The sequence below is a fragment of the Meriones unguiculatus genome, chromosome 19 (genome assembly GCF_030254825.1).
Source record: "Meriones unguiculatus strain TT.TT164.6M chromosome 19, Bangor_MerUng_6.1, whole genome shotgun sequence".
NCBI lineage: Eukaryota > Metazoa > Chordata > Mammalia > Rodentia > Muridae > Meriones > Meriones unguiculatus.
Window position 1 is genome coordinate 58,344,017 of NC_083366.1, and position 23,890 is coordinate 58,367,906.

At 46.3% G+C, this 23,890-nt stretch overlaps 1 protein-coding gene across 2 annotated transcripts in view; it reads right to left on the bottom strand.

Annotated features, from left to right (window-relative positions):
• Positions 1 to 14,828: 14,828 nt before the first annotated feature.
• Gfod1 (Gfo/Idh/MocA-like oxidoreductase domain containing 1) overlaps positions 14,829 to 23,890 on the bottom strand; it is a 100,190-nt gene continuing 91,128 nt past the window's right edge. For both annotated transcript variants that reach the window (XM_021630338.2, XM_021630342.2), the window contains exon 2: positions 14,829 to 21,329. In XM_021630338.2, coding sequence (XP_021486013.1) covers positions 20,410 to 21,329 — 920 coding nt within the window. In that variant the 3' untranslated portion in view covers positions 14,829 to 20,409. The remainder of the gene's footprint in view (positions 21,330 to 23,890) is intronic.

A 23,890-nucleotide genomic window follows, 5' to 3' on the forward strand; every position in this document is an offset into this window, starting at 1 on the left:
CAGAAGTAAAGTTTCTGGATGGTTCGAAACAGATGTCTATGGATTTAGTTGGTCACAAGTCTGGAGAGTGCAACTTGTTTATTTCAGCCGTGAGCCCATCTTCACTGTGTGCCTACTGTAACAGAGCTGGCTCCTCTAAAGCTTTTCCCTCTGCCCTCTAGCATGATATCCTAGTTTCTTACCAAAATGCGCTGGAGGGGCAGACACAGCAGGGGAGTATATTCCCACAGAGGCTTCGTGGTCGACCCCTGCAGTGTAGTGCGTACGGTGCATGGTATAGAGGACGACGGCCTGTGACGCAAGGCACTCCCTCCCGAGGACCCTTCTCAGATGCTGCTGTGTAATTGTGTACAAGTTCTAAAGCGAAGCATCAGCCAACAGATAGTTCTCCCCAGTGCCCGAAGGGACCATTCTTGCTGAGTCCAGTCAAGGCAATGCCCCAGCAAGCACCAGCCCATGGACTACCGCTGTGGCCTCACCGGAGCCTGGAACTCAGCCCTCCGGTGGTAGCTGCTTCCTCAGCCTGCCATCTCTGTATTCGTCAGTGCTTATCCACCGCTAGCCAACTCTCTAGCACTCCAGTCCCCATAGTAATTACATTAAACTGTCCCTGTTCAAGTTCCTGTGAAGTATCTGTCTCCTGGTTAGATCCTGACTGATATGTGAGGTTTAGCAGAGAGATCTAGGAAGCGTGTACATCAAGAGCTACCAACAGATAAAGCCTGCGTAGAGTGTCATGGTAACCATGGGAGTGGGCCCAGCATTAAAAGATTAGGGGGAAATGGGAAAGTTGGCACAAAAGTCAAGAAAGAGTAATAGGAAGGTAGCACGGAAAGAAACGTTTTCCTGGCAGTCAAGATTAATGTGTGCAGGGTAGAGGTAGTCATTGGTGTCAAATACTGCTTGATAGCATTGGGGCTGTTAAACTGCAAAAAGTTCATCCTGGGTGGTTCTTAAACTCCTGTCTGGGTATTCCTGCCATCTGAGTGTGGCTGGAGCCTAACAAATGAGATCAGAATCCCTCCAGGTGAGAGCAGCTGACTCGGCCAGCTGAGAGCCCCTCTCTAGAATGCAGATTCTTAATTAGGACCTGGTAGAAAGCAAACAGAATGAACAGGTGAGGAGCTAACACTACAGCAAGCGTGCCCTGGACTCACCTCCTGAGGTCCAACACACTGTCTCAGCCTCTGCTGGCCGAGAGGGGAAGGGCTGAGGACTTGGACAGCCATCAAACTCTCTGTGCTGTTGGCCTCTGTGACCCCTGGAGCCACATGGGCAACCGTCAGCCTAAAGGTAATCCCAAATCACATTTGACGGGTCCCTAAAGACTTTTGGTACCACAAGGCCTACTGGGGTGTGGACGTACAAGAGGTTTTTTCTGGTCCAAGCATCTGAGCAAAGTGGTTACAGAGAGCACAGCTTGTGTGCGGAGGGTGTGCCGTGTCTCGGTTGCCTGTGACCCAGGACGTAAAAGCCAGAACTGAGCATAGATCGTTCTGTTTTTTTCCAAGATGTGGCTTTTTTCTGTAGTCTTGGCTGTCCTGGAACTCTCACTGTAGACCAGGCTGGCCTCAAACTCGGAGATCTGCCTGCCTTCGCCTTCTAAGTGCTGGGATTAAAGACGTGCCACTATCACCCTGCCACGGAGCACGGATTTGATGTGTTTCCTTCACTGAAAGTAAAAGGTTCTTTATGCACCTACATAGGCCATTCATTGAGTGTGAGTGTATATACCTCAGGGGATTGGATGAGGGGTGCAGCATGAAGTCAGAGGACAGCCTGCAGGAGTCGGTTCTCTCCTTCCACCACATATGTCCTGAGGCTCAAACTCAGGTCATCAAGCTTTGTAGCTCACACCTGTGCCTGCTAACCCATCTTTTGGAAAACAGTTCGGAAACAGCTGTAAGTGGTCTATGATCAGCCGCACAGCAAGGAGCAACTTTGAGGAGGCCTCTTTCTACCTCTGCAGGGCTTGGTCTGGATGCTGTCTCTTACCTAGCTGGGCACTCGCTGGGACTGCAAATGCAGGATGCAGCCAGACAACAACCTAACCTCAAAGCAAAGGCAACAGTGAAGTGAAGGGGAGGGGAATGTGGTGGCCCGCAGTCTCTGAACGTCACAACCAGGCCTCACCACACTGCCTTCCCCTTCTCCAAGATGGATTTTGTGTAGGTCAGGAATAGCCACATGGCTCAAAGGAACGATGGACAGGTGGGCAAATTAGAGAAGGGCTAGAGAGTAGCTCATTCCAGAGTGTCGGCCTTGTGTGCACAAAGCCATAAGTTCAGTTCCCAGCACCATACAAACTATGTGGTGGCATGTGCCTGTAATCCCAGCAACTGAGGAGGTAGAGACAGGAGGATTGGAAGGCTAAGAATCATCTTTTGCTACATAGTGAATTTGAGGCTAGCCTGTGCTTTATGAGACTATTAGAAGGAAGCAAGGGAAGAAGAGAGGGAGGGAGGGAGGGAGGGAGGGAGGGAAAAGAGGAGAAAATTCTAATAAAGGGGAAGGTGGAATATAGTTCATGAATATGTGGACAGGGAATGCTGGTAACAGGACATGAGTGTAAGCTCAGACTAGCCATGAACTGGCTGTTAGTACAGGGCTGGAACATAGGAAGGAGAGAGTTAGGTGAACTCTTGTAGCTCAGAGACGCTTGTCAACCAACCTCAAAATACTTCCATGAGATGTTGGGGTATGTAGGGACAAACCCTCCAAAGAATGGTAAAACAATGGAGGAAATTCCATATTGCCAAAAAAAGTAATCTCACCAGCAGGACCCTACTACCTCACAGAGCAAAGCCCCTCCTCAGGGCTAAGTGACTCCTTGATAGGTATAAGTCTGGGTGTTGCAGTGGCTAGTCCAGGTCACTAAAGGCCTCTCTTGGCAAATGTGTGACCTGGTGGCCTCTCTCTCCCTGTCGCCTGGGCTTCTCTCTGTGATCTGGGTGACTTGGGGCTGAGGCAACCTGCCTGGGAGAGGACTTCAGCGATGTTTTCTGCACCAGCCTTTCCTTCCCTCCACCCTGACCCGCTCCTGAGTCCGTGGGTCAGCAGAGCTCCACTGAGCTGAACAGCACTGTGCACAGTGCGTCGCGGGGGATTTAACTTATCTGAACACATCGCTTGTGAAAGGGCTTTTTGTAAGCCCTTTATCTGGGTCAAGGATGCTGAATTGGTGTTGAGGGAGTACAAGGAGGCGCTTCACAGATAGGGGAACAAGGTTTCCTCGCAGACCCAGCTGCTGCAGACTCTGGCCTCTGTGGCCAGGCTTGAATGGCTCCAAAGCCCTGGCCTCATTTCTGCAGCTTTCAATGTCGAGGATGAAAGGCAGTCCAGAGCTGGAAAAGGGTCCTGTCCAAGAGTTCCTAGCTGTCAGTGCTAATGAGCTTTCTGCAGACCTCTGCCAGCCTTGGAAGGAGCCTTTTGTGTAATTCACCTGTGTTAACAGCCACCGTGCAAAGGAGGATTTGTTGCCCTAAAGAAGTACAAATGGCCTTTTTGCTTTGAGGCTTTCCAGGGTAAAAGGGTTCAGAAATGGTGGCAGAAATGAGACTATGCATTCCCGAAATGTTAGGCTGCTTTCCTTCTCCAGGGCCAGGAGGGGGCGCTGTGGTCCAATTGTCTGCCATGCTTTCAGATTTGTGTTTCTTTTAGTGAAGTAAAACATGCTTAACAAAAGTTAGCATTTTAATTCTTTTTAGTTGTATAGTTCAGTGTCCTTTATTAATTTGTAGTATGTACAATTGTGTTAGCAGCCACAGCTCAAATATCTCCAGAACTTGGTGTGTGGGTGTGTGGGTGTGTTTTGGTTGTTCAAGACAGGGTTTCTTTGTGTAGCCTTGGCTGTCCTAGAACTCACTCTGTAGACCAGGCTGGCCTCATACTCGCAGAGATCCACCTTCATCTGCCTCCTCAGTGCTAGGATTAAAGGTGTGTGCCACCACTGCCGGGTTCAGAACTTTGTTTTTTAATGAGGCAATAATGTTGTTGTTAATTTTTTGCATTTAAAGTGCCCTTTGGTAATTACATTGGCCTGAGATTCTTTGCCATAGACTTAAGCACTATACAGCTGCAAACAACCACATCATGGCAGATCGACTTTGCAGAGAACAGGATTCTCTTCGTTTCTTGGTGTCATTGCTTTGATCAGGTTGATTTAGTGTTCAGCCCAACAGGCCTTCACCAAACTGACATACACAGGCACATCACACAGAGGAGGGCCTGGTAGCTCAGAGAGTTCCACATGCTAGGCCATAGTGCATTAGGGCATCTCATATACTCCTCCTGCAAAACAGGGCTAGCACATCCTGGCATCTCCAGCAGCAGAGTCTTTCTTGGCTATGGCTGAATTTTTAACGTGCACCTAAGCCTACAGGTCTGCTTCACTTAGGATTGCAAAGAGAAGCATTTTGTTGTTTCTATTTTATGTGTATGAGTGCTTTGTCTGCACATATGTCTATGTACCACATGGGAGCACTCATGTGGCCAGAAGAGGACAATGGATCCCGTGGGACTGGAATTTCAGACAGTTAGGAGTCTGTAGTGATTTGAGTAAGAATGCCCCCACCCCACAGGCTTAGTCACCAAGAAATGGCACTGTTTGAAAGGATCAGGAGGTGTGGCCTTGTTGGAGTAGGTGTGGCTTTGTCGGAGGAATTGTTATTTCGGAGCTTTGGGGTTTCAAAAGCCTAAGCCTGGCTCAGTGGCTCGACCTGCTGCCTTCAGTCTGGATGTAGAACTCAGCATTCACATCTGCCTGCATTGTCGCCATGCTCACTGCCATGATGACAGTGGACTAAACCTCTGAGTTTAGCAATTCCCCATTAAATGCTTTCTTTTTATAAGAGTTACTCTGGTCATGATGTCTCTTCTCAGCAATAGAACAGTGACTAAGACAGAGCTATAATGTGGGGGCTGGGCATTGAACCCAGGTCCTCCAGAAGAGCAGTCAGTGCTCAGCAGTCAGCTGAGCCATCTCTCCAACACCAGTATTTTTATCTTTAACGAACATATAATTGTACAAGATATTTGAACTGTGGCTGCTAGACAGTAGTACATAGTACAAATTAATAAAGGACACTGAACTATACACCTAGAAAGGTCACTATATCAGATAATTTATCATTTCTTTGTGTTTGGAAGTTTAAAAATTATCTGTCTTGAAATACTCAGTTAAATACACACATACACACACACACTGTGCCATTTGATATCAGACGTTACTTTCTTATTAAGTAGAAATAAGTCAAGGACCAAAATGAAGAGAGGGACAGAGAGAAGATGGTTCACTTAACATAATGCCTTCCAGTTCCATCCATGTTTTTTTTTCTTTTTTTAAATTTTTTATTAATTACACTTTATTCACTTTGTATCCCCCCTGAAGCTCCCTCCCTTCTCCCCTCCCCCTTCTCCATGCATGCCGTTCCCCAAGTCCATTGATAGGGAAGGTCTTCTTTTCCTTCCTTCTGATCCTACTCTATTAGGTCTCACCAGGAGTGGCTGCATTGTCTTCCTTTGTGGTCTAGTAAGACTGCTCCCCGCTCAGGGGGAGGCCATATTGTCTTTTTAAGGCTGACTAATACTCTGTTATGTATGAAAGCTACATATTCTCTTTACACCTTGATGGATTTCTAGGTTCATTCCGTCTTCTCTACTGCAAATGGTGCTGCCCTGAGTGTAAGGGGAGCCGCTGCTTCCACTACTCATTGAAATCGCTTGGATCTGCACTGTCTCCCCAAGAACTGTTCACCCCTTTGTAAACTCATTACCTCGGCGTCTGTCACGACGATAACAGCAAGAGCCCTGATTTCATCTCCTTAGATATCAACCCACAGATCACACAGCAGATCTCCTCCGCTTGCCTGCAGAACCCACAGTGTTCTCTATGGTAACTGCTAATTCCCACGCAGTTTTACATCCTCATCACCCTCTGTAGTGGAGAAAGGTAATGCAGGGTGAATTTTGCATTTTCCTGACAACGAGCAGTATTTAGTATTTTGTCAGGTACCTACCTGTTGGCCTTTTTTATATCTTCTGTTGATAAATGTCTGTTCAGGTCATTTGTCCACTTTAGAAATCAAATTGTTAGGGTTTGTTTTATTTTTGCTGTTCTGCTGGGATTAAAGTCATGCACCACCACTCAGCTTGAGTTGATTTTTTAATGAGAGATACCGGTCTAGTTTCTTGTACATGTGGACATCTAGTTTTCCCAGCACACTTAATTGAAGATTTTCCTTCCTCTGATAGATATGCTTTCAGACTTGCTCAAAAACTCAGCCATAAATGTGTGGAGCAGTTTCTGGGTTCTCTGGTCCCTTCTATCAGTCTGTGGTCTCTCTATGGGTGGGTACCCTGAGTCTTTGGTTGACGTGATTTGTGGTTTGTTTGGAAGATAGACATTGCAATGCCTCCAGGATTGCTCCTTTTGCCGAGAATTGCTTCGGTTGGTCTGAATCTTCTGTCATTCCATACATAAGACTGTTTTTCACTTTCTGTAGAAGTTTGGCAGCAGTTGCCTAGAGACCAAAGATGTAAGGACATCTCACATTTTTTGTTTTTAGGTTAGCATATGCTGCAGTGTGCTTCAATCTAGCATCTTTATACATCTGTGTCATTATGTTTCCTGTATCATTTGTTCTATAATTCTGTGTCCCTCCCCTACTCCTGCTGCTTTCCTTTCTTCCTCCAATTAGTTTCTCCTTCGGCTTTCTCATTGCATATGTTTCGTTATCCTCTGTATTCCCCACCTCTCTTAAGTTTTCTCCCTGGAAAGAGGGCTTAAGTGGTTAAGAGCACTGGCTGATTTTAAGAGGACCCCAGGTTGGATTTCCATCACCTACATGGTAGCTCACAACCTTCTATAATTCCAGTCTCAAGGAGCTTCAACACCCTCATCTAGCCTCCATAGGCTCTGCGTGCATATGATGCACAGACATACATACAGGTCAAACACTCCTACGTATTCAAAACTAAATAAAAATAACAAGTCTCAAGTTCCCCAAAAATATTTTTAGAGACCTCTTCCTCCCATTTTGTTATCCTCTTTCCAGTTCTGTGATCTACACACACATGTTGTAGAAAATTAAATAAGAAAATTGCTAATAATGTTTATTATTAAAAGCCTATAATTATCACAGAGGTGTTACATAACCTTAAATGCCAATATCAATTTCAGTAAAAGGCAGACACCTGTTAGATTTTAGATAAGCCTTATTTCAGCTGGGACTAGGCAGATGGTTCCCCCTAAGCTACCTTGTTACCGCCCATCCATAGCCCATAAATACTTGCATGTGCTTCTCATTTGCTCTGCTTCCTTCCCTCCATCCACACGCCATCCAGCCACGTGCTTCTCTCCAAGCTATCCCATGACCACTCCGCTTTTTTTTTTCTCCCATGCCTGTCTCCTCCTCCCCATGATCCTCTACCCTCAAAGCCCTGGAACTTTTGCCATACCTACATCACTCTGCCCTGCCCAGGTGTGTAGGAATATATTCAGCCAATTGGGGATAACTCGGAAGCAAGGATTACAAATGTCATTTGGGGGTACGTGAGTGTCTGCTTGTAAAAGGCAGCAAGGAGATCTCAGGGGAAAGTAATTAACAATCAAATACAAACACCAGACCATGTCGCTTTACACACAGACACACACAAACAAAGACACACAAATACCAACACATATAATTGTAAATCTAGACTCTATGCAGAAAAGAAAATATGGTGTCTGTCTTTCTGTGCCTGGCTTGTTTCTTGTAAAATACTGATTCCTGTTTCGATTCCCATTTCTATACATTTTCTTGCAGATGCTACGCCTACAATTTTCTTTACGGCTGCATACAATCCCAAACATCTAATGATTGACACTTAGATCGGTTCTATTTCCTGACTACTGTGAGCAGTGCAGCAGTTAACAAAGATGTGCAGGTATCTCTGTGCTGCGCTGACGTGGCATGGCATAGGTGGGTCATACTCTGTTTGCAGTTTTTGAAACTATTTCCGTAATGGCTTCGAAAGTTCACATCCCATCAGCAGTGAATAAGGGCGCCTCTTCCCTTGTGGCCTCATCAACTTTTGTTGTCATTAGATATGCTAATCGTTCCGACTGGGGTGAGAGGGGATCTCAAAGCAGTCTTGATGTCCCTTTCCCTGATGGCTGAGGGTTAAATCTATGGACCATCACTAGCTCTTCTCTTGGGAGCTGTCTTCTTGGCTCATTAGTCCATGCGTTGACCCGGTGATTCTGTTTGTTCAGGGTTTAACTTTTGCAGCTTTTTATGTATCCTAGATACTAACTGCCCATCTGATGTGTAGTTGGCGAAGATTTTCTTCATTCCGTAGGCTTGCTTTCTCTTCTGGGAGTTTCCTTTAGTCTGTAAAAGCCTTTTAATTTCATACTACTATTTGTTGATTCTTAGCACTGTTTCCTTTCTTATTAGAGTCCCTTTTTAGAAAATTCTGGCCATTTCCTATTTAGTATTTTCTAGTTTTATTCCTCTAGCATTTTCAAAATCCCAGGTCTTATACTAAGGCCTTTGATGAATTGTGAAATGGATTTGTGTGCAAGGTGAGAGATCCATTTTTGTTTTAGGGTTTTATTGCTGTGAAGAGACATCATAACCACACCAACTCTTAGAAAGGAAAACCTTTAATTGAGGCCAGCTTACAGTTTGGGGGATTTAGTTTGTTATCATTATGGTGGGAAGCATAGTGTCATTCAGGCAGATGTGCTGGAGGAGCTGAGATTTCTAGATCTTGATTTGCAGGCAGCAAAAGAGGACTGTGTGCCACAGTGGGCACAGTTTGAGCATATATAAGGCCTCAAAGCCTACCTCCATAGTAACACACTTCTCCAACAAGGCCACACCTACTTCAATAAAGCCACACCTCCTAACAGTGCTTCTCCCAATGGCCAAGCAATTAAACACAATCTATGGGGGGCCATGTCTATTCAATCCACATGTCTAGTTTCATTCTTTGACATTTGACTACTCATTTTCCTATAGCCCCATTTGTTAAAGAGGCTGTTTTTGGATTTTTTTGAAGTGTTTACATTTATTAACTTATTTTATGAGTGTGTGTGTGTATGTCACAGCATGCATGTCAACCACATGGGTCTAGGGATCAAATTCAGGTGGTCCAGATTGGTGGTCCTCCAACGTATGTTTCTGACAACTTTGCTAAAGATCAATGGTTACAATGGTGTGAATTTATTTCTGGGTTCTCTATTCTGTTCCACTGATCTGTATGTCTATGTTTATACCAGTGCAGTTTGGTTTTTTTTTTTTAGTAGATCCTTGTGTTTTTTGCGTTTAAAATTTTTAAACTCTTTTCTAATATTTTACTCTATATTTCTTTTCTGATGTTTAATGTTTCCACTAATTTCAAGTTTGATTTTTTTTTTCAGTTTTCTTGAGCTGCATTATTGAGTTGTTTATTTGAAATCTAATTTTTCTGTAAGCATGTGATGCCACAAACTTACTTCTTAGTATTATTTTTGCTGTATCCTATGAACTATGTTGTATTTTAAAATTTATTTACAGAAATTAACTTTTTCCTTTTAATTTCTTCCTTGATCTAGTAATCACGTGAGAGATTCCCTGTGCATTTTGTAAAGTTTCCCATGCTATCGATTTCTGCTGTTACTAATAGAGGAGGTGTATGACATGGTTTTCATTTTAAACATTTTCATGAGTACATTATTATTATTTGTACATTATTACACAAATTGTACACTATGAATGTATACATTTAATTGTGCTATCTTATATATTAGCATAATATACTTTGGCCATAAGATTTAAAATTTTTTTAATTATTGGAACTTATTTTGTGGCCTAAGAAACAGTTTGTGCTGGACAATGTTTTGTGTGTGATGAGAGGAATATACACTGCACAACTGTTGGATGTCATGCCTGTACTATGCTTAATCTCAGCCAAAAGGCAGAGTTCTGTAAGTGTCTCCCTGGTCTGTTTAGTCTGTAGTATAGAATTTAGCAGTGGAATTCTTTGTTGGTTTATGTAATCATTTTGGATTCTTCATCAGTCCACTGATGAAAGTGGGTGCAAAAGTCTTCAGCAGTTGTATAAGCATTCATCTCTTCCTATAGATCTACTCATGTCTTCAAGAAGACAAAGGATAGGGAAAGAGGCAAGATGAGGAGCCAAAGAAGGCTAAGAAGGAGATCCATTAATAGGGGGAAATGATGCTTCTGACTCAATTTCCCTATGTAAGATGAAGAAAAGGGATACAGCATGTGTCAGGCAACACAGGAAGCAAAAAGTGATTAAGAAGAGCTGGGTCTGTGTGGATGGATTAGATGCATGGATGGATACATGGCTGGATGGCTGCATGGCTGCATGGCTGCATGACAGATGAATGAATAGAAGCAAATAAGAGAGGCTGCTTGCAAATAAGGGAGAAATTGATGTCATAGAAAATCCAGCAAGCCAGGAGTTTCAGATCTGACCCAAGAACCAGGTTCGGGAGTCCCAGAGATAAGCCACAGACTCGTCTGATGCATTTCCAGTTCTGCAGGTCAGGCCAGTTATGCTGGGAACTTCTGCAGAAATGCTCTAGAGTGGGAAGAGAAGGGAGACTGGAGTGGGCAGGTTCTCTGAATGCTGAGGTTCTCTGTGTATACCAAATGATAAATGGCAGACACTGGGTGGTCAGGGGCAAAACAAAACAAAACAAAACCGACCAGAAAAAAAAAAAAAAAAAAAAAGAACAGGACAGTGTGATGGAGAGGGTAAAGTGAAAGCCTTTCCCAGGTTTGGGGAAATTTGCAAACAGAAAAAGCAACAAGATAGGAGAGGACCCAAGAGATGGCACTTACTTAAAACACAGAGGTAGACAGACATTTTTCAGCAAATGCCAACAGCTTGATAGCTTTGGACAGCCAGATTTCATAAACTTCCTTCAGAAACTCCTCCGTCATTTCTCATCGTCATTCTCCTCCTCATGCAAGCTGTTCTCAAAGCACAGATTAAGGAGCTCCTCTTCCACATACCTCATGTGGCATTTGCTTATCTTCATAGCCTTCCATATCTCGAATGCCAAGCTCTCTGGCCTTTCATCTGTTTTCTCCCTTTCATCTGTTTTTACCATTGACATGCTACTACAGTTTTTGCTGCTACCCTTTCTTCCCCCTGCTGTCCTCTGTTATTGCCAGGCCCTCCCTCTTACCCTCCTGCCTTCTCCATGATCTGTTTGGTGTTGTCTCTTCACAGCTGGATTTCTACACAGCTCCTATTTAGGTGCTAGTTCTGTCTCCAGCTTTGTGCCAGAAACCCTAGTATCAAGTCCAGAAATGCTGTATGCTAAGCTGGCAAATTTGTCCCAGATGAAACCCAGGAACACAGTGCATGTCTAGGCTTACTGTGCTTCCCAGGGTGACAGTAGATAATAGATCTGCTTGGTCCTTGCTGGTGTGGTAACCCTTCCCAAGAGGACCTCTAGCCTTACACTAACCTAGACTAAGAATTTGTGGCTTGGGGATGTTTTTGACTGAGTCGTAACTTTGTACACAAGCTCCGCCCATCAGCTGATCCACACAGAGTTCCTCTCAGTGCACTGATGGCCAATAAGGAATGGACCAAGACAGTGGCATAGACAGATTGTGGCTTTTATATCTGAGTTCCATCAATGACCAGGAAGTGAATTAATCTATACCAGCTTGTTAAACTGTGAATAGACAGGTCATGGGGTCACGTAACCCCATGTCATGGTCACCAGAACATTAGCAACAGTAAAGGTTTTTTAATGTGCCATCACCAAAATTCAATTCAAAACCAAATCCAACCAAATAGCACTTGTCCATGTAGCATCTTGTAAGTTTACTGCTTTGGTTCTGAGCTTACATGTGCACTTTATACAGCGTTTGCTCTCATGCTATGTGCTACCAAGGATTGCTGCCAGAGACACTTCAGCTTGAGGCAAGGCTACCCAGTGCTGGGAACTGCAGTGCTTTTTATTGTGCAAGCATTTCTGCTCTATCGAAACACAGCGATTAATTACAGAAATAAAAAAGAAGGACTTTTAATGTCTCCTGCCATCATTCTTCAGTGTACAAATATCACAGTGTATCGTTGGGAAGTATTGTAATAGAAGTCTTGATTGTAAAGACTGCTGTGTGAGTTACTGACTGGAGTTTCGTGAAAACATCATGCACTTGGGGTGGGACGATACAGATGGTCTTGTTGCTTTTCCTTAAGCATAGCATTGACATGTTATTTGGTATTTTAAAATGTTTGTTATGCCCTGTGCACACACATGTACACATATGTATGTGCCACACATACTAGTGGAGGTCAGAGGACAAGCCTTGAAAGTTGATTCTCTCCTTCTACCATCCACACAATCCCTTGAGGACGAAACTCAGGTTGTCAGGCTTAGCAGTAAGTACCTACAAAGCTTTACCTACAAAGCTTTCTTGTCCACTCCAGTGTGTTTGGTATAAGTAACCCAGGAATGATTTAAAGTGTATGGGAGGCTAGGGCCTGTGGAACACCATGGGATTTTGCAGAGAGGACCTGAGCACACATGGGCTTGGGCCCATGTTGGGAGGCTGGACCAATCCCCCTTGGATAGTAAGGAGCAACCGTAATTGCCCAAAAAAGCCCCCTCCTGAGTTACTTAATCTTCTGTTTTCACAGATGGCTGAAGGAAAAGAGTGTGGTTGGATGTGTATGTAATTGGGAGATAAAGGTATTTCTGTAATTAGTACATTTGAGAGGAAGCACCAGGTTAGATTCTGTGGAATTTTCTTGAAGACTGTGTGGTTGGGCCTCAGTCTTGCCACAAAGGCAGTCGTCGTTCAACTCACCCCTCAGGAATTTACCCAGATGATGCCAACTCAGAGATAAGAGTCAAAGAAAGCCTGGACTTGAAGAAGCAGGCAAAGGCCTTTGAAGGGTTTTAACTGGCACCAGCTTTCTCAGAGCAGTCTTTTATTCCAGTAAGCTGCAAAGCTCTCTTTCTGTGTGTGTGTGTGTGTGTGAGAGAGAGAGAGAGAGAGAGAGAGAGAGAGAGAGAGAGCGCAAGCGACTTGGTGCCAATCTTGTGGAAAGGTATGTCCTTGTCATCTCATCTAGATCTCTTGAACAGCTTTCAACAGTGGCTAGGAACAAAGTGTGGGCAGACCCAGGCAAAGGAACCTTTTCTGCTCAGGCAAGGACAAGGCAGACATGGTTCAGTAAGTGGGACCTTATTGATTAAGTTAAGGTGTTTTTTTCAATCTTAACAGTGATTTCTACAAACTTTGTATGCATGGAATTCATCATAAAATATGACTGTCGTTTCATTTTTCAAATGAAACCAACCACACTTGTCAAAATAGGTACTAAAATAATGAGATTAAAAAGAAAGAAAAAAGTAGGTTAATCCCAGCACTTGAGAGGCAGAGGCAGGAACATTCAAGGCAAGCTTGTTTCCATAGTGAGTTTCAGAATAGCTACAGGACAGCTGCCTCCAAAAGAAAAAAGAAAAGAAACGAAATTAGAAGGTGGGTCTGTTTGGGGCTGGTTTGGGTCAACAGACACACTTGGGAGGACACACAGAGTTCCTGTGGCCCATGAGGAGCCTGGATGGCATGCTGGAAAACTAGCTGTTGCACTAGGCTGTAATGAGGAGCCTGGAAGCCATTCTAAGCTAGGATTCCACATAAGCCGAACAGGTTGAGCCTATCTTATCCACGCCTGCCCCGTAGCTTTCTGATTTTAGAGTGTGCCTCACCTGTTGGTTTTGGGGGCTGGGGTTGACGTCTGGGGATTTTGGAATATACAAATATTGGTCGAGGGTCTCTCATCTGAAAATCCAAAGTCCTAATGCTGCAATGCCCACCATGTTTACATGCAAAAAGTTTCAAATTTCTCAGGTTAGAAATGCTCAACCTATATGATTTTGGTTTATGAAGCAAGAAACGATCCCAACTTGGGAGCAGTTAGCATTTCACAGAAAGCCTACAACCTGAGAAAGGATGATCAGCTCCTAGGTCAGAAATGTTTGTAAGTCCTTAGGTTCCTGACTTGCACTGAGCTTTGGTTCCCAGGATAGCTTGCTGGGAAAAGTGGAGAAGCTGGGATCCTGTTTCAACAAGCCTGTTTCCTTCACTTTTCTCTACTGTGTTGGTTAGAACTGATGTGGTATATACATCCTACAAACTGTAAGGGCATCTTTATGTTTTAGCACTGTTTGAGAGCGGCCATTTTGGGCTGAGTTCAACTTCACTGGAAATTTGTATGCATGAAGTCTCCCACCAGAGTCTTGACCCTCCCTCCGCTGAATCTTAACAGAATGCACAAAGATGCTCTTCAGAAAGCTTGTCAGGAAGTGCCTTTTTGTTGGTTGGGGGAGGGGTTAATAAGGATCTCATATAGCCTAGGCTGGCCTGAAACTTGCTATGTGGCTGAGGATGGACGTAAACTCCTGATCTGTCTCTGTATTGGAGTACTGGGATTACAGGCATGGGCAAGCAAACCAGCTTTATGACACTGAAATAGGAAAGTCTAAGATTTGTTCCCCTGATATAAAAGCTGTGCTTTTCTCTTCTTCTGTAGTCTAGCCTCTGCTAACCCCTCGTACATGCATGTAGCTACACACACATGCCCAAAAGCCTTAAGTAGGTTTTCTCCCTCTATTTCAATATTTTCAAAATGGTTTCAAGTAGATCTCTCAACTTCATGGTCAATGATTCCCATCTTTTAAGCTTCATGGATTCGACAGAGCCTCACTGCCAAGCCCCCTCCCTGCTTCAGAGCCCACAAACTGGGCAGCCCCCAAATCAAGAGCACCCGGGATGAGAAATCAAGACCAGGCTGGAATCCCCTCTTCTTTAAAGACTTTATTTGCCGCTTTCATCTTTTCTGCCACCAACACTCAAGCCATCCATGAACAGCTGGAAGCAATATCAGAGCAGCCCAGGCAGCTGGCTGAGCATACATGCCCTGGCCCAGAGAATCACACAGGTGCCCATGGGTATCAGCCACTCAGGAGCCTGAACTGCAGATCCCAACCACCAGAGCGTGTGCAGGCCACCTCCAACTCCATATGATTTGCCTTGAAAACACGAAGTACTGTTGCAGTCATTGTCCTTTATCTCTTAAAATTCTTTCCCTTTTTATGTTTAATAATAGAAAACAAAAAGTAAAACCTTCTATAATTTATAAGCTATTTTTTTGCTATCTACATTATATATAAAATATAGACTCTGTTTTACTTTATAACACACATCTTTCCCTTTGATAAATAACTTTAAAATATCTAGTATACATGCCTTGACTTTTTTATATATAAGTTTGGTTTTATACATATACATACATATGTACTCATGTTTGTAAAACAATAAATACACACTAGATAATTACAACCAAACCAATGCAATTTTTGTTTTACAAAAGGAAATGAAAACAAATGACATACTATAAAAGCACCAGGCAGCAAACAAAGCCATAACTGCTAGAAAGTTCTCCCTCCCCTAGACAAGGGATAGGGCAGAATAAAGGAGCAGGTCAGGACCTAGGCTTTTGCTTCTTCACCTGGGATGTCACTCAGCACTACAAATAAGCCATTGCATTTCTTAGAAGCCATGGGGCTCATTGAACAGCCTAGCCCTTGTGGTAGCTGCAGGGGACAGCAGAGAGCTCCACAGGGCACAGGAGACAACAGTGACACGGTGACTCCATGGCCGTGATGACATCCCTGCTTTACTGGCCCAGGCGAGCTTTGATGGCTGCACTAAGCATCAAGCATTTCAACTAGGATGGTCTTTTTTATCACTCTGTTCTCCGCTGGTGTAAACAAAAGGCTGCAGCAGATTTGAGCGTATTCAGTAGTGCAACACTTCGGTAGCCTGGAAGAGAGCCAGAGGCTTCGGCGGCCCACTCAAGGGCTCCAGCACATAAGGACCCTGATGCAGGGGAGAAAAAGGCCAGTCGGGTTTACTGATGCGGTCACTCACAGTGACAAGCTCCCAGGAGACCACTGACCCCTCAGAGATGCACAGGAGGACTTAACACCGCTGCAGGCAAGTCCTAGAAGACACAGCTAAACTCGGCACAATCCGCCTGCCAGAGGCTGGCCAGGGCGGGCCAGCGGGACAACACAAGCGCTGGAGACCACCCTGGAGCCAAATGGCAGACTCCAGAAACTTCCCTTCTTCCTCCCTTGCCCAAAGGACATGAATAGGATGGCCTGGCAGGTGCTGTTTTCCCCCAATAAGTTCCCCTGTGTCATTAACCTGTCCTGTAAGCTCTGGGGTTTGGTAGTCAACAGAAACCACCAGTGGATGGAGCAAGAGTCACAGGCTGGTCAGAGTGAAGATCCAAATCCAGCAGTGGGACAGCAGGCCATGATGAAATGGGTCCCAAGTCCTCCTCAGGGTGGACATCTGACTCTAAGTCCCTCTCCATAAGGATGCATGTTAGAACCCTTCTGATATAGTCACAAGGCATTCTGAATACTTTGAAGACTTAATGGAGGCTAGAGGTGTGGCTGAGTGGTAGAGAGCTCGCCTAGCATGCAAAAAGCCCGGGGTTCTATCCCTAACATACAACATGTTTGCAGAATTGCCTGTCCCAGCTCAGTGAATACTGTCCAGTGTGGGTCTGAGCCCTCATTCTGACTTCTCTATCAACCAGTCAGCTGGATTACCTGGATGAGCCTCCCCTCCCTGCACGGTAGCCCTGAAGGGGCAATACGTCAGGAGGAAAATGAGAATTGGGAAAATGTGCTCCTCAACCCTGGATCTGCCACTAAAGAAGTGGGGGTGACCATGGCCTTTACGTTCCTCTCTGGGATGTGAAGAGAAGAGTTTGACAGAGGACACTCTGAAGTTCTTTCATACGAAATTGGGTCGACTTTCTCCCCAGGGCATCATCAACAAAGCAGATTTCCTCCAGCCCCTGCTGGAAAAGGAGGCCAGATCAGAAACCTAATTCATAACCACAGGTCAAAGTCGATAGCTACAGCCACTGGGCAAGACGAAGTAAGAAAGAATCTGATGGTACAATGCACAGCTAAAACCCAAGCCCCAGACAAACCCTATAGCCCCTCCCTACCCCCAGCTTCCTGGGAAAAGATGGCTTCCTGTGTTACACTCAGGCCCCAGCAACAAACTCCAAGGCCATCCAACACAGCCAACAATGCTTAAAGTCCCCAGGACTAAGGGCTGCTGAGTCACTAACAGTTAAAAGTCTACACAGGAAAATCCATCTTAAAAGCAGCTGAGTGACATTTCCACTTAGGAAGAGCAAGGAAAACCAGTGACTTCTTGTAACTGCCACCCTACTGGCAGGACATCAGACCTGGCATCCTGCTTAGCAGGACAGTGTTGTGGCTCTCGGGCCACTCTTCTCACACTTGCCCCTTGAGGTGGGAGCACGCCTCCTCCTGCTGGACTTCATGAGGAATGCTTTTCCTGGCAAGAGCAACACAAGTACAGACTGTGGTTTGTGCACTCACTGTGTGGCTTTGGCCATGTTTCACACACACTCAGAGGAAGGGAGACAGTACCCAGTGCTGCTTTTATAGCTAATAAGACAGTACGTCTACAATACTCTGCATGGAGTGGGCGAGCCAGGTGACATCGTACCTCGGGCGCTCACAAGGCCTGACATTGACAGACGTGCTGCTGCCAGGAAAAGTAAGATTCTTTGAAGGAATCCCATGATGCAACTTTAACCACTGAGAGGAAAGGTCTTGGGGGAACTGACAGGGACCACAGGGTCCTAGACTCCAAACTTTGCAGATAAACCCAGGGCACTCCCAAACACTTATGTGTGGTGTGAGTATATGTATGTGTGTGTATATGTATGTATGCAGTATATATGTGTGTGTGCTTAAAAATCTGTTGGAAGAATGTATATATGTATGTTGTTTGTATATATGTATGTATGTATGTACATGTGTGTGTGCTTAAAAATCTCTTGGAAGTTTGTATGTGTGTGTGTGTGCTTAAAAATCTCTTGGAACTGGGGCTTTTGTAGAGGCCATCAGCAGTGTGTATAAAATGATGGGAGAAAGAAAGGCAAGGGGAAACTGAACAGAAAGGCCCCTAACAGCCTTTGTTCCATTAGACCTTTAAACCATGTAAAAGAAGTTAGAAAGAGGCTGGGTTATTGCCAGGACTTAGATCAAAGTCAGTCTGCAGAATGTTGAGAGAGCTTGGGATTTTGGCCTCATTGCTGCCACCGATCAAGAATTTGCATGGAAAATCAAAGGCTGAAGGAGCACTAGAGAAGCTTCTGAACCCATCTGTTGTCATTTTTACATTCAAAGAATGGCCTACTCCTCTCTCCCTCCTGTTTCCACCACATGCATTCCAGTAGATAAGATTTCAGGACACTTACTACTTTCTCATGCTTCTTTCAAAGACTACATATTCTTTCTATATCCCTTAGCCTCAAATGAGAGTTTTCTGTTTTAGATCCTGCATGCTTGTCACAGAGATGAGAGGAAAAATCTCAACTATCAGGGGGAAGTAGAAAAACAAGAATTGAACTTCCAAGAATATCTGCTTAGGTAAATGACTTGGAAAAGCGAACTTCATAGACTTATCAACTATGCCTCTGATTTCATCCTTAATCATAGCTTTTCAGGGTAGCTGGGGGGAGATTACTTCCCTAGAGAGCAATTTAGGAGAACAAGAACCCCTCTCCCCAAAATCTATGATGTGGCCATATGCACAGATTAGCATTTTGATCTGATAACTGTAAACCTGGAACGCTGGCCATGAAGGATAGCAACCAAACAGAGCCATGGAAGGTTTAGCTGAGGGCCCCAGGATGGACAAGGGTTCCTAGCAAGGCAACACCTGCCCCTTGGTGCTAGAAAATGGCCTTCACACACTGGTGTGGGTATGTGAGCTCCAGTGTGACTGTCTCTGTGAATTAACAGGGCCTCAGGCAGGAGCACTGACTGGACTCTAGGCAGATTACTTACAGAGACCAGTCTACAAACCCAGCCTCAAAACTGCCATGTACCTGGTGAAGGTTACCATAGCCAGCCAAGAAAAAGACAACTCCGCATTTTCAAAATGCATATGATTTGACCTTTCTTTCAAGACCAGACTCAAATTTTAAAGACTATTTTAGTGATACTTGGAAACATTTACAAAGGTGTCCTTTCTGTGTGACAATAGGCTTTTCTCTGCCTACTTCTAAGCTAGTACTTGGCCATTACTATTTTCAAATAAAGAGTAAAAAGACAAGGAGACCAGAAGAGGAAGTAAAAAATGTTTTGTTTTGTTTTTGTTTTTTTCTTTCTACCAACTTGAACCTTCTCCATTTATGTATACCCTTCTCTGGGCTCTAAATCCCCATTTTAGAAACACCGAGACTTATGCTCCCTTCTGGCTTTTTGTTTTGATGCCTATTTAAAAGTTTCCAGCTGTCAGAATCCTGAAAGCCAAGGCCAAAGGTAAGGAGAAAACCCTTGCCTCTTCCTTGACTCTTCCTAAAAGAAAGGGAATCTATGGGGTAGAACTAAAGACTTCCTGTTTAAAACCTACAAAGCTGGGAGTTCTAAACGTCTCTCTTCAGCTTGGCTGACAGGGCTTAAAGCAACTCTGGGGCAGGGCTCGTGTTCCCTTCTTTTGGGAAGCTCATTCTGCAACACCCAGGGTTGCGGCTGTCCCCACCCGGGCAGGAGGCTACAGTCAAGCCCAGGCCACACGTGGCGTTCTTAGCACCGCCTAGAGAGCCTGGCAGCAGGAACACGTGACTGCCGCTCCTCCTGGTCCCTGCTGAAGGAGGGCTCTGAAGTAGCCCCTTGCAGCCTGTCATCTTGGCCAGCTCAGAGATACATCTTACCACCGTATTTGCTCTCCATTACAGACGACCACTGTGCCACTTACAGCCAATGCTTCCTAGGAGACAGAGCAATCCTTCAGACCCTTAAAGTAAAACACACAGTGCCTTCCCGGAATTAGAACTTTCTCCCCAGTCCCGCTACCTCCTCCACCTCCCTATACCCCCCAAAAAACCCTGTGTAGGCATTTGATGAAGTATCCTCTCCTGCCAGTGGGGGGCGCTGATGGAGAGCCTAGCTCCCCGTGAGCTAGCTTGTCATCTGATACACAGCCTTGGCTTACCAAGAAGGCCAAGGTACGTGGATGGATGAGGTAGGGCGGCTCCTCGTTTCTCACAGTAATGGACTGCAAAGATGCTAGCTAAACTTCCTTCTTCTCGTCAGATACCCAGTTAGGATGGCACGCCCTCCTGAATATGAGAGCCGGACGGACCATCACCACCTTTGACCGGGGCCGTCTACCTGAGATGGGGACCGCCTTCTAACATGCTGTGCATTCATGCTGCCCCTCCCATGATCCCCACCCACGGCTCCCCACTCCACACAGTGCAGTTCCCGCTAACCGGCCCCACGCAACAGGTTGAGTCCACCGTGTCCCGGTGCTAACAGTAAAGGGACATCCTGCTCCTGCGCATGGCCTCACTGATCAGGTAGGCGGGGCTCAGCTCTGGCTCCTCCGTCATGATGGCGATGTTCTGCCACTCTCCAGTCTGGCTGGACCTCTTGATGGTGTCCACCACGCAGAGCGCGTAAAGGCAGTCGTCGAAGGTGGCAGCCATGGTAAGAGGCCGTCCGTCCCACGTGCGCCGGTCATCCTGATCCTGGAAGGCCTGGCGCACGGCCTGCATCATCTTCATGGTGCCCCGCAGGTAGGGCGAAGGGATGTCGCTGAAGGCCTTCTCCGGCAGCAGGGAATTGCTCACGGACGTGGTGTCGTGCAGCAGCAGCTCCTGCTCCGGGGCGCTGTTGCGCTGGCCGTACAGGTCCGTGCCCACTGCCAGCAGCCTCCCGGCGGAGCCCACCACCGTCACGTCCTGCTTGAATTTGCCGGGCACGTTGAAGTTCAGGGTGACGGTGCAGCACACCCCGCCCTCCAGCACCATCTGGAAGGTGCAGAAGTCGTCGCTGGTGATCTGCCGGATGCCCTTGATGTGGTCTGTCTGCTTGACGAAGGTCTTGAGCAGCCCGTGGACCTTGACGGCCTTCTGGCCGGTGAGGAAGGTGAGCAGGTCGATGATGTAGGTGCCCACGGAGTGCAGGCCGCCGCCGCCCATCAGGTCGTCGCAGCTCCAGTTGTACTTCTTCCCCAGCAGGCTGCCGCTGTGCACCTGCACCTCGCACACCAGCAGCTCCCCGACGTAGCCCTCCTCAATCAGCTGCTTCATGCGCACGAAGGCGGGCAGGAAGCGCAGCACGTTGCCCATGATGCTCATGAGCTTGGGGTAGTAGTGGGCGGCCGACGTCATGCGGAAGGCGTCCAGGGGCGTGGCAGTGCGGTCACAGATGACGTTCTTGCCTATACCTGGGGAGAGCGGGAACAGTAGATCAGTGCCCTGCGTGGAGGGAGCACTAGGGGGCGCTGCGCTGTGGCCACCGAGGGAATACCACCCCAGGAGCCCAAGGATTCTCCCACTGATCAAGCTGGCCAAACAGAAGCGATTGACACAAACCGGAGAAAAGAAAACACAACAGAATCCACGATCTTTCCACACGCACACACCTACTTGCAGCCTGCATGACAGCCTTAAGCCTGACTCTGCCTGCCAGTTCCTCAAGGCGGTTTCTCGGGACCACGCATACACAGTAGGAAGCCTTTTTAACTCCCAGAACTCGGGTGGGGACGAAGCCTCTGACAGAGGAAGAAGTAATGATGGCTTGCAAGATGTCACGTACCTGTGTCACACAGTGCTCTGACATCAGAGCTGTGCTTGTTGCCAAGGACAGATGCTTATGTAAACAGATTATACCTACAAGGCTGAGTGACAAATACTGCCAGCATCCGCGTGTCACCTGTGGACACTGGGCTCTGGCTGTACTCTATGCTATAGCCTACCTCAAATGCCTCCGAATCAAGCCATCTAACAGCCACCTCTCCAGGGTTACTCTACTCGACATACGAACGACCCTCTTTGAAACTTTTTCTATTACAAAAGCTATAAAAGAAAAGCAATCCGCGGCACCATATACACCCCAAATGAGCACTGAAGGAGCAAGCCTCGGCCGCTCTCCAGATAAAAGAACGCTGATGAGCACTCTGGAAAACAGGTTGAAACAGGTTGAGTTGCGTATCTGTGGATCGGTCCTTGTGGACGCAGCGTCTCTTCCTTTGGACTGTTGATGCCTGTTGTGGTCCCACATCTGGTGAACCCCCTCAAGGATAAGACTGGATGTTGTAAGTCTTACGCTCATAGCCGGGGTGCCCTGCATCATTGCTACCCAGCCCCACCCCTCCGCCTGCAGCCTGTGACAATCACGCTTTGCGGATGGGCTTTGGCCATAACTCTTGTATCCTCAAACATTAGAAGCAAACTTCTAGAAATCGAAGAAACAGTTCCAGCCCCAAAGATGTCTGTATATACCATTCATAATGCAAAAACCCGGGAGCTTTGTAGATAGCCAAGAATGGTTAAGGAAACTAGAGTGTGGCCGTCAAATAGAACAGGGAGTACTTGGGAAGGAGAAGCAGGCTGACCTCTGTGAGTTTGAAACCAGCCTGGACTACAGAGCAAGTTTCAGGACACCCAAGGCTACGCAGACAAACACTGCCTTGAAAAACAACAAAAGAATAGTGAGTCATCGCAGGAGACGGCACCCATGGCTGTTCAATGCCAAGCAAGATGCCTGTGATGTGGTTGTACATGAACAGGCTGCATTCATCGACACGTTATGACTTCATCTCTCCTTAAAGAGACAGAAGCACATCTGGAAGGGGAATTTCACGTCATTTACAGTGGCCATTAGGGTTGGACTGATCTGTAGTGCTACAACCTGAAAGAGGGCCTGGCAATCTTGGTGGGTTCTCTCTCGGTGAGCTAAAGTACCCCCAAGGATTTGTGTATGTTCTTCAGAGCATACTGCGACCAGAAGAAATGCTAGGTTGTTCTGGTGGTGGTGGCTTAAAAATTGAAGGAGCCAGGGAGACCTTAGAAGGCTCTGCTCAGAGGGATGGGAAAGGACTCTTTCGTCCTGGGTCTCTTCTGGTCCTTGTGTCCACAAGAGCTGGTGAACATTCCATCGACTTTAAAGTCTGTAAGTTTCAGAGGCTCGGGCTGCATGCATGCTCCTCCTGCTCCAGCTGTTAGAATCCCTTTGTACATGATGCTGGAGGATGAAATGCAAGTGCTTCTTGCACAATAGGCAGGACCTCTGCCAGTGACCTACTGCCCTAGCCCCCACCCTCTTTTTTTTTTTGAAGCAGGATTTAGCTAAGTTACCCGGGCAGAAATTTAATGCCCAGTGAATTGGAAAATGTGACCTTCCTGCCTCGACTTCCCAAGTCCTGGGATCAGAAACCTGCACAACTAGAGGAAAAGCTGCTTTGGACTCGTGTTTGTTCAGTCACAGGGGACAGAATGTGCCTTCTCTCCAAGAAAAGGACGGGAGGGCCACTGCTACCATCCCACATCCTCATGGCGAACCTATCTTCCTTCAAAGGCAGAGAACCTCCAGCTTTGCGACTTTCCAGCCATCTCCCAGAACACTCCATGCTGCAGCAAACTCGGCAAAGGCCCGTGGAACAACACATGGGTCCCATCTCTGCACACACAGGGAAGGGCAGAGCAGAGGAAAGGCAAAAGCACTCGCTGAGAAAAAGCATTTGTTGATTTTGCAAGGCCCGGACAGTTCCCGATCGCTGAGAGAGCTCCGTCAAAGTCCTCTGGTGCGCACAGCAATATCTGCTGGCAGGCGTGTGGCGCCTCCACCGCAGCCGCGACAGATGCCAGCCATGCTGCCGACTTTGTCCATGCCACTGGGAACTGCCATCCCACAGCTCCAAACTCAGTGGAAATGAGGTTTCTTCCAGCCCGCTGAGTGTGTTTTCTGTCACTGTGCTAAGGGCCCATGGCCCTCGCAAGGAATTAA